General features: G+C 33.9%; 1 protein-coding gene across 1 annotated transcript; it reads left to right on the top strand.

The window, feature by feature from the left end:
• The first annotated feature begins 4,594 nt into the window (after nt 1-4,594).
• LOC119834523 (parkin coregulated gene protein homolog) lies at nt 4,595-10,317 on the top strand. Its single transcript, XM_038358912.1, has 4 exons — nt 4,595-5,061; nt 5,995-6,166; nt 7,455-7,604; nt 10,157-10,317. Exons 1-4 carry the CDS (start codon nt 4,774-4,776, stop codon nt 10,315-10,317), a joined length of 771 nt encoding a protein of 256 aa, XP_038214840.1. The 5' UTR covers nt 4,595-4,773.
• Nucleotides 10,318-10,607: the final 290 nt, after the last annotated feature.

The raw sequence follows: 10,607 nt of genomic DNA, 5'->3' as shown, positions 1-10,607 counted from the left end.
GCCTGCTATCGATCCCCCGACTTATCGATTTTAAGTGCGAGGTCCTCACCACTGAGCCACCCCTGATATTTTGGGTAAACATTTCATTTAGTAATGTTCAAACATCTTTAAACAATTGAGATTAATAAAATTAAAATATTTCAGAACATAAATTAACATATTGATAACAATTAACTTTCGGATAAAAATGAAATGCTACCTTAATTTAATTTATACCTGCTAAACCTAATTTTCCAGGAACAAATCCCAAAACTGATTCTAGTTCTTTCCAAACAATCTGAGTACCAAATACGTTGTGAGTCTTCAGACGATATTACACACGCTAACGACAAAATAATGATTAACAAATTCTTATGTACCTATGTTCGAATTTTAAACACAGCTTCTGACTGCTGCTAAGCACTCACGATACGCAAGTCTACATGTGTTAAATAAAAAAATCCAACCAAAAAGCACTACTACTATAAATATATAATAAATTACTCCCTCAAAAACAGAGAGCAAAAAGGCAGTATTTGATAATGAGTGAAACCGTAAAATCCAGGCAATTCAAGTTTCAAACACCTACGCTGCAAAGGCAAAAACTGCTAAAGGAAAAACGTAGGAAAAATTCGGAGTTGTCGGCTTTTGCGATACCTGTTTTTTGCTACACTTTTTGGTCTATTTTCGCATCCCCGGGCAACCCGAATCAGTTCCACATTGGCAGGACACAGCAATTTCTCTCTCCGCCTTTTATTTTGTTGTAGAAATGAAATTTGGTTTCACATTTTTGAATTTACATGTGGTGTTTTTGAGTTTTTATTAGGGAGCGCGACGGTAAGAATGTGCTTTTGAGAATTGTGTATTTAATTCGTTATGCACTTAAACTGAAATTGTATTTATAAACTGATAGCAGAATGGATTCGATGCCACGTTGTTTAAATACAGTTATGACTGCTTAAAGATTATATTAATCTCTGCTAATTTTTGTAATACATATTTCTACATCAAAACCCTGCAAAACTACAGGGATTAGGAGACATCTCCTGACATAACAATATAAGAAAATTTAGAGATAATCTACCTATAAGATCCAGGTACACCAATATATTTCCTCAGCTTATCAAGAAAAAGAGTATAAACATTAGGCTTCGAACAATAATATTCTGAAAAGAACTCATCTCAGTCTCATACTGGATATATTTTATGAGTCAACCGTAGATTTTCCAAATAGCGCATACGGTTTAACTTGTCCGCTGGTTCTCATATAAAACGTAGTCTACATACTCCGTACATAAAATAGACGTACAGACAGATTTACGAGCGGCTAAGTACCCGATGGCCTCACGTTTCCACCATAAAAATGTTTCAATTCAACCTTTGATAGAAGATATAGATGCTTTAGAATATTTTCGAATTTCTAGTTCGATTTTTAAATTCGGTATTGGAATGATCATTCGTTTTATAGAGTGCCAGTTCTTTAGATAAAAAAATATGTATATATTTAATCTGTGTTAATAACTACTTATAATATATACTATAAACTCTTAACTGCTTATAAATAGTTGGAGACAATTAGTGTGGCAATTGTACACCTTAATGCAATATTTCACTCTAACGGATATGGCAACGGACTTCCCTTAACCGATCACTATTTTAAACGATTCAATAATATCTTAATATTTCAAGAAAATGAAAAACGTCAACTCATATTGAAAAATATTTTAAAGTAACAAGAATTCGCGTTTTTAAAAGAAATAAGGTAATAACAGGCCCCTTTATAGCAAATCCCCTTTTAATGAAGCCGATGTACGCTCAATACGCTCTCAATTCTATGCAGTTTTATTATTTTTTATGCAGTATTTTAAAAAATATTAAAGCTGTCTCGAGTGTTGTCTGTTTTGCGAGTGCCTTTGTCTATAAATTGTTATTTTACTTCGCTGTTACGTTTTCCTATAAAATAGATACTGGAATGTCTTAATGTGTTCAATTTAATTTGTTGATATTCAATTGCTTATTTAATGACGTACGCGTGCGTGTATTTTTAATTTTATTTAATGTTCTCTATGAATTATGCGAAATATTACAAAAATTGTTAATAAAAAATGAACGAAATCTAGATACTGATATAACACCTAACATTTAAAGCTTGTATAATAATGCTCGTCGTGTTATCGTTTAAATGAAATTTTTTATATTTAATAAACGAGATGTTGCAGTGTGAATTTGACAGTTGTGTCCCCTTACAAAACTGTTGTGTTCATAGTATTAGTATGTAATAAAATAAATGTTTTGCCAACAACGCCCAGTACCATATTTATAACTATATTTTATACATAAACTATATTTATAAATAGCATCCCCTTATAAATATAATTAACGTTCTCTCGTCAATTTTAAAACTGGCGTTCCAAAAAACAAAAGAGGTTTTAATTCGACTGTTTTTTTTGGTTTTGTAACTCTCTATCTCCATGAATTTTTAACCAACTGTCATGATTTATTTTTGTAGGTAAATTAGCATTAAAAAAAAATAATGAAATAAAACTAAAATGGGACCATATGATAGCCCATATGGTGTACAGTGGTACCTCCCCACGTCCTTGCTCTTTTTTAGAGAAACTAAATAATAAATAAGAAACTAAATAAAAATAGAAAATAAATCAACAATGACACCAAATACTTCTTTGAATTTAGTCTCACATTCTAAAATACAAACAATTTCGTTCTATTCTGGGTATAGTAAAACAATAGTTATCTGATTTATAGATTTCTCAAATTTATCATAATTAATAATTCAGCCCGATTTCAGTTAATTCTAGGTATCGTTTTGATCCAAGACTGTTTTGCGAATTGCTTACTGTTTATTTGACAAACTAATTAGTAGCTTATAATATTATATTCAATAGTATTAAAATAGTAAAATTAAAGGGTTCCTTCAGACGTAAAATCTATGATGATTTTAACCAGAAATAACCATTCAATTACATTATTAATATACAGGTTATGCACAGAATATTATAAATTACTTCGCTGACTTTTATTTTGAACAAGCTTACCGCCCGCGGCTTCACCCGCCGCGTTGTCTACGACTTAACGAAATATCTAGTAAAATCATCCTCGAGAACCATAATTAATAAAAATTGGTCAAAACCGAATGAAATTTGGAGCAGTAGCTAAGCATGTCGCAAATTGACAGACAGACAGAAGTGGCGGCTGAATTTGTTTTATAATATGTAGTGATATAGTTTGTTTAACGAAATGAAGTATTTCAGAATGAAATACAAAAAAAATCTTAATTGAATGGACAATAGGCAATGACGTTTTCTTTTACATGACATAAAAAAGTTATATTAACTGTCAATCAGCATTATTTATCTGTTGGTTCAACTTTCAAGTTATCGAAAAGTTTAAACCAAAAAGGTTAATTTCGAAGTTCGTGGCTGAATTTGCGTAATACCCATGTAATACAGGCCGACAGCTGATCGCATATTAAATTTTAAATATCGAACATTCTTGACTGCTGTCGTTCAGTTTACCGCGAAATCTCTGTCATGGCGGACGTTAGGGCATTCATACACAGGTTTAAAAGTAAATTATTCGAAACCTTTAACCTTTTTTCACAAATATATCAGGCAATGCACATCTCTTCAATATTAAATAATACACTCATACAGTCTGATTGGATGATTTTTAATATAAATATAGATAATAATTCAAATTCTCCATCTTCTAGAAATCGATAACTATAAAATAAATTACGACTGTAGAATTATCCGTTAGTTTTCATTCAATAGTCAATAATTTTCATCATTACGAAAATTCCATTTTATAATACCGTAACATATCAATCTAAAACCCACGATAATGACATAAAACTCGACAAGTCATAAAACGCCCATCGATTCAATTTATTCGCGCGCCATAAATTTCTTCGATGAAAAAAACCTATCAAAGTAAATTTTTCGCCTCCTATGTGAGCCAGAAGCCAAAATTCGCGGCAGTTTTCCCGACTGAGGATATTGTGAGATACCTTATATTAAAATGTAATAAAATTCTCCAACGCTAATATAATTTCGCGGCATGGCCCGTTCGTTAGGTTGGGAACTCATAGACGACAAGTTAATTATGAATTTTATACGTTTACACGGTAAAATTTTGTACCTAATTGTTGTTCTTTGGAAGGCTGTTTTAGAGTGGATAATTTTAGAATTTCTCGCGAGCTGAAGTTTGCAGTGTCTGCCTAAAGATGTAAGAGTAAATTATGATCTTATTTCTATACTTAAATTCCTTAATGAAAATTGCTTCACCATTTTTTAGCTAGCTTTATTGGTAGCGATATATGCTATCTTACTTTCATTAAAATATGTGACGTCAGATAGTATGATTATTATATAAATTCCATATCATCTGACACACTATGTGTTAAAAAATATCCATTATCGTTTGCACATAATGTACCCTATAATTACGAGACATATTTTTCTAAAGATTATTTTGTTTTCCAACAAAAAGGCCATATTTACAAAACGAGCATCTTCTATCCATATTTTCAAACATAACAAATCAAGTAATCAAAAACATTGTACACCTGCCCTAACAGGGGGTGTGGGGGCGCTGTCGGCAATCAATCGATAGGCGAACCGTTGCTAGGCAACGATCACGTTGCAAAATAAACAATCAGATCGAGGACCGGCCGTGAGCAAATTTACTTTCTTATTTTATTACTCGTGTCAACATTTTAGATATTATCCGATTTGGTGTATCATGTTTTAATACGTATATTCTATTATCGAAATGGTATTGTTGCCGCCGTGCGTCCCCGAACTTTGCGGGAAGGATTTCCGACATTCTTTGAAGAAGCCGAGTCCCAATTATCCGTATGGGCACAAGAAGAAAGTTCGGGTTGTGCCCGCCTTCACGATTCAAGCGATGCAGAAGAATACTAAAGTTGTGCCGCCTCCGAAATGCGGTGTGTTCGACCCGCTGCCGGCGAGGCCGACAATGTTCAGGAGATGTTATCAAAGGGGCGAATTTCCCGTCTCTATTGAGTTCACTAGTAGCGGGAAACGTCTCCAATGGAAGGTAACTGCAATAGATTTATACTTGAATGCTTTACATGCGACATGAGGATTTATCGCTGTTCTTGTGACTCAGATTTTATTGACTGTCAATGATTTGTTTGTAGAGAACGAACAGCGTTTTAGTTTTACTTTCGAGTTAATAGTGAGGATGGGATATGGAGGACTAGCAGCGCCCCGCGGTTTCACCCGCGTATGTATGTATCCCGTTGGAATATCGGGATAAAAAATTGCCTATATGTTATTCCAGTTGTCCAGCTATCTACGTACCTAATTTCATTGCGATCGATTCATGAGTTTTTACGTGAAAGAGTAACAAACATACACACATCCTCACGAACTTTTGCATTTATAATATTAGTACGAACAATATCCTACTAATATCCTTTTGTTTTACTTTATTTAATATGTAGATAGGTATTTAGATACCTATATATCTACTATATAAAAATAAGTCGGGTTTTCCTTCCTGACGCTATAACTCGAGAACGCACGAACCGATTTCCACGGTTTTGCATTCGTTTGAAAGGTCTCGGGCTCCGTGAGGTTTATAGCAAAGAAAAAAATCAACAGAAAAGCGGGAAAATCATTTTTCACATACAACCATCTGGTGGCGAAACGGAGTTCGCCGGGTTTGCTAGTATACTATTATAGATACTATTAGTAGTACGTATGACTGTTGCATTACGTTATGTCTTACAGAGATATTTCTAAGTAATTTAAATAAAAGTTCTTTATAATGAATATGCATTCAATTAAGGGCTTAGTAATATAATCTCTGAATTTATATTGTTGATATATGTACTAAATAAGTGAATGAATTTTACAAAGGCATTATTATAAAGTTTTGATTAATATTAGAACACATTTTAAGATTAACATAAAAGAGAAATATTTACTACCATAACAGTCTACACAGCATTATTTTGCTTTTCAGGTACCTATAGAGAAGTTGGATTTCCATCACTACCTCCCAATGTTCTTCGACGGTCTAGCAGAGGGCACATACCCTTTTAACTTTATCGTCGAGAAGGGAATCCACGATCTGGTGACGAAAGGATCGTATAAAATACTCCCGGTGGTACCTCAGCTAATCATACCTATTAAAAGTAAGTGGACATGACGATTTTTCAATAGAAATAAATTGAGAGGATTTTTTGTTCATTTGAATTTAGATTTAAGCAGCATTTGATGTACTAATACTATACCTAGATAACCGAAGGGAATAATAAAAGTCAGGTAATTGCCTGACTCGTCTTGGCGAGTGAGAGAGATGGAATTTGTTTTATGCCTGAGAGGGAAAGAGCGAGGCTTGTTAACGGCCGTTGCCGGTTTAAAATACAATATTGTTTATTTATATATATAACCTTTCTTATTTCTTAATACATCCTTGTATTTAGTTGCTTTCATGTTCTGAGCATTGTATGTCCATGTTGTATAGAAATAAGTGAGTAGAGAACGAGAGAGATAAAGCTATTAGTAGCATGCTGGCAACAGCATGCTACTAATAGCTAGAATGCAAATTCTTCTAGTTACCCTGACTTTAATTGGTGATATAAGTTGCATTATTGGGACATGGCTTCAATAAGAGATTTGTCTACTTTTAAATAACAAAAAATACCAGACCTAGCCTAGAAATACCTTTCTATATCAACTTCAAGTCAGTGAAAAATATTTAATTGAAGTAATATAATTATTAACCCAATAACGATGGTTACACGAATCTTTAAAAACACGTAGAATGAATTCATGAATAAATCTTGTAGAGTGTACGTCGGCAAAGAATTTAATATCGAGAACGAAATACAATTGAATGATCGTATTACATAGAAAATCTCTGAGAATTAAAAGGAAATCTTATTATTTTAGACGCTTTCATCTCAATCTAGATATCGTGTTACTGTCTGTATTAGCCGCGATGTTTAAATTACATCACTTTAATAATCGTATTTTATTGAAGGAATTGTGTTGGGAGTGTTTTTAAAATTAAAATGAAAATTTAAATAATCTCCGGTAGGCGTAACATCACTTTGTCGCATAGAAAACGCTACTGTAACCTAACATGTGATCATTAGGTTGTATATAAGTGGCGAAGATCCATGGCCATACAATAGAAAAATGTGCCAACGAAAATTAAACCTTTTTGAATAGTCAATTAGTAACTTTTTCATGTGTACTTATACAATGATGTTTTTATTTTCTTTAGTTAAACGACTTGTCGTGCTAAACCAGGAATATATACCAATTTGTTAGCAGAATGCTGACGAAATGCAAATAACGAACGCTCCTGAAATTTAAACCCAACAGTCTGTTAGTTAAAATCCCTCCTATCTCCGCTAAACAGAACTCATGAATGATTAAAACACAATCCCGCCGCTAACAAACATATTTGTGCAGATGCGCTGGCGACGAAGCGTCCCACGGTGTTGTGTCATGCCCTCAAGTGTATACAAATGTTGGTTACTGGCAGCGATAGAGTAGGAGAGGCTTTGGTGCCCTACTACAGGCAGATATTGCCAGTGCTCAACCTGTTCAAGGATAGGAACCGTGAGTATCATTTCTTTTAGTGATATCTTCAATACATACCCACGAGCCCCGGGGAAGAAGCAGTGGGCTATATCGGATTCCTAAAGACTAAAACCCCACTGTGTTCCGAAGCACTGCCTTAGTCGAGAGGCTACGGGAGGTGGTTATCTGGTTATCATTCGTTCGCGCCCATCTCAACAATCATGAGTACCCTGAACCTTGAACATTTTCAATTTTGTTATATTTAGACAGTTGGACGTTTCTGTCATTTTGGCCTATTAGAAAGAGTTATGAAGTATCAGTATAAAAAACTTACAGTAGGTATTTGTTTTGTGCTCCTAGTGACGCCAGCTCTTGTACTAGGTGGACACAATGTTGTTAGATGTTTTATGGTACAATGTCAACTCAAAATAATATTATTAGTGTGATCGTTTATGTATTCTTACATTTTTTTTAATACAAGTCAATCTGCGACATTCATTTGTTTTAAACGTAGGATATAATATACAAGTAATGGCAAATTTAGTCAATATGAATTCAGAAATGAGGTACCTAATTTAGTCATGAGGAATTCTGGAAATTATTCAGGATTCAATTTGAATGTGTTGTCAATTGTAGTTTATTAAACGACAATATAGGTCCGCATAGCAGCATTAATTATCTCCATTTAGCATAGCAGGAGTGTGATATATACGCTAGGCTATTTTTTACTCGTTCTTTTGATGTAAAAAATTCCATCAAAGATATTACAGTGAATCTATTTAACTAGAGCAAATATTTTAAGTTAATGAATGACTGGATGAAACTGTGGCTTCTTTAATTACTCTTTTGTTATATTTCTCGAGGGGATTAATATACTATTTTCGGATAATAACCTTCTACAATTTTGAAACAATGTCATAATTTATAGCCTTTATACTGAGCTGAAATCGGTAAAAATGATATACATTTATGCAGAGATACGCAGAATATAGGAAGAATTCAAAATTTGGTTCTAATTTACAGATTTAACCCCTTAAATGATGTAAAAAATATGGTAAAACACCACCGTCATCCCATTGTTACACCATACAAAAGTTGCACCATACAACAATTTATTCGATTAACACACCGTACTCGGTTAATTTTATCCGATGCCTCCCATAATTTCATCTCCAATGTATCGAAATAACACCACATTATGACAATCATTAATCACGCGTAGCATCAAATTGACGCGTATACGATATTGTTTTCAGTCTAATAGACTTGTCGGTTCAAGTAGATTAATTACGTTGTCAGGCCAACGCTGTACGTCGGAACAGCGTGAATTTCTGTCGCCACGTCGTCACCGCGGTCTGACACTCGACCGCATTGTTACTGAATTGTGAGCGCGCCTCGTTTTACCGACACCGTGTAGGCGGACGACCGGGCGACTGGTGTGAAAGGTGCCGGTGTTTGGCCATATTTGAGGCAAGTTTGGATGACGCCTAAATGCTCATTGGCTTATAGAAACCTGAGACGGAAAAAGCGTTTGTGTAAATTGATCATATTATGTACTAGAAATTTTTCAATGTAATTATTTTTACACTTGGAGATAATATCTATTATTACCTTAAAATGAGCAATTGTACCTAAGAATACGCAAAGAATGAGCTATTGTACTTTTTTATCGCTACTACTACTATTGTATTTTTTTTTTGTGATAGTAAATCAACCAATGAACATTTTCAAATGAACCCACCACACGATATCGTGAACCTTTATTCGTCGACTAAAAATCGCAAGGCTGCAGCGTCAGTCGCGTCTCATTTCTCGTGTTGTCAAATAGTTGCGGCCGAGGTTTGGCGCGTCTTCCGCAATGTTTTGCGCTGTTTACTTTAGCTGGTCATGTTTGCAAATTACACACCTTTTGAGCGGAGTTTACGAGTCATACTCGGGCTAAATCTCGACAGTGCGGTAGGCGGCACGTATAATGCATGCGGGGAAATGGTTCAGAGGGATTCTGTTTTTATAATGACGTTGATAGGACCGTTATTTATGGTTCTTGGTCTATGATATGGGCTTGCGTGACTTGCATTTTTTGTGGTGTTCTGTTTACAAAACAGTTGTCTGGAGGTGTTATGTTTGGGTTCGTGATAATTAAAATGTGTATTGTCGTATGAGATTTTGATTTTTTCTTCGGAGAACTTTTGTAACAGTTATTTTAAGAATATTTCTGCTCGCTTTAGCGATTGGCGTCAAGTCAATTGAAAGGCGCATAGTTAAAAAATATATTATCAATATTTGATCCCTCTGTTTTCTCAAAAGTATAAGTGAACTTTTTATTTCTTGATTACAAAGCAACTCTTTATTTGTAAGTCACCAATAGATGAATGTTGTTATCACAAGACTTAAATACCAATTGACAATTTTAATTGATGGTTTTTAAGACATAATTTCATATTACACAATATTTTTGTCTTTTTATTTTTATTTATAGTAATAAATATGGAAAAATCAATATATATCATCTTCTAGAAATGTTAAAGCTTTAGAGAGCTCTGAAATTCCTGAATCGCCCTGTAATTTAATTACGTATTTTAATTTTTCAGGTAACATGGGATCAGGTATAGACCACACATCATCAAGAGGGGAAAACGTAGCTGACCTGATCGAGGAGACCCTGCAAATACTAGAACGCTATGGGGGACCAGATGCCTTCATCAATATTAAATACATGATACCGACTTATGAATCATGCGTACTGAATTAGATATTCTTTATTTGTACGATTTGTATTGCTCATCGAATTATTTGTGCTTTGGAAATTGGAGTACTATCCCTATAGTTATAGTATACTCTTATCCCTATAAGAGTCTAGAATCGGGAGAAAATTATTTTACATACAGAGTTTCACCCCTGTTTTGGGTCGAAGGAAGTACGAGTTTTCCTTAATTATCGTGAAATATGTTGTAAAATGAATTGCAATACCAAAAGGATTTGATAAATTAATTATAATATTATGACAAAAGAAAAACTTCCAGTAACTTTATATTAGCGATA

Source organism: Zerene cesonia, chromosome 19 (assembly GCF_012273895.1).
Source record: "Zerene cesonia ecotype Mississippi chromosome 19, Zerene_cesonia_1.1, whole genome shotgun sequence".
In the NCBI taxonomy this organism is placed as follows: Eukaryota; Metazoa; Arthropoda; class Insecta; order Lepidoptera; family Pieridae; genus Zerene; species Zerene cesonia.
The sequence above is the reverse complement of the archived record's forward strand: the minus strand, read 5'-3'. Positions and strand labels throughout refer to the sequence as shown.

What these genes read in the sequence shown, in the direction of transcription:
- LOC119834523 (XM_038358912.1), top strand. Translation starts at nt 4,774, where the DNA reads ATGGTATTGTTGCCGCCGTGCGTCCCCGAACTTTGCGGGAAGGATTTC. An exon ending in GCTAATCATACCTATTAAAA is followed by an intron (nt 6,167 to 7,454) that starts GTAAGTGGACAT and finishes ATATTTGTGCAG; the next exon opens with ATGCGCTGGCGACGAAGCGT. An exon ending in CCTGTTCAAGGATAGGAACC is followed by an intron (nt 7,605 to 10,156) that starts GTGAGTATCATT and finishes TTAATTTTTCAG; the next exon opens with GTAACATGGGATCAGGTATA.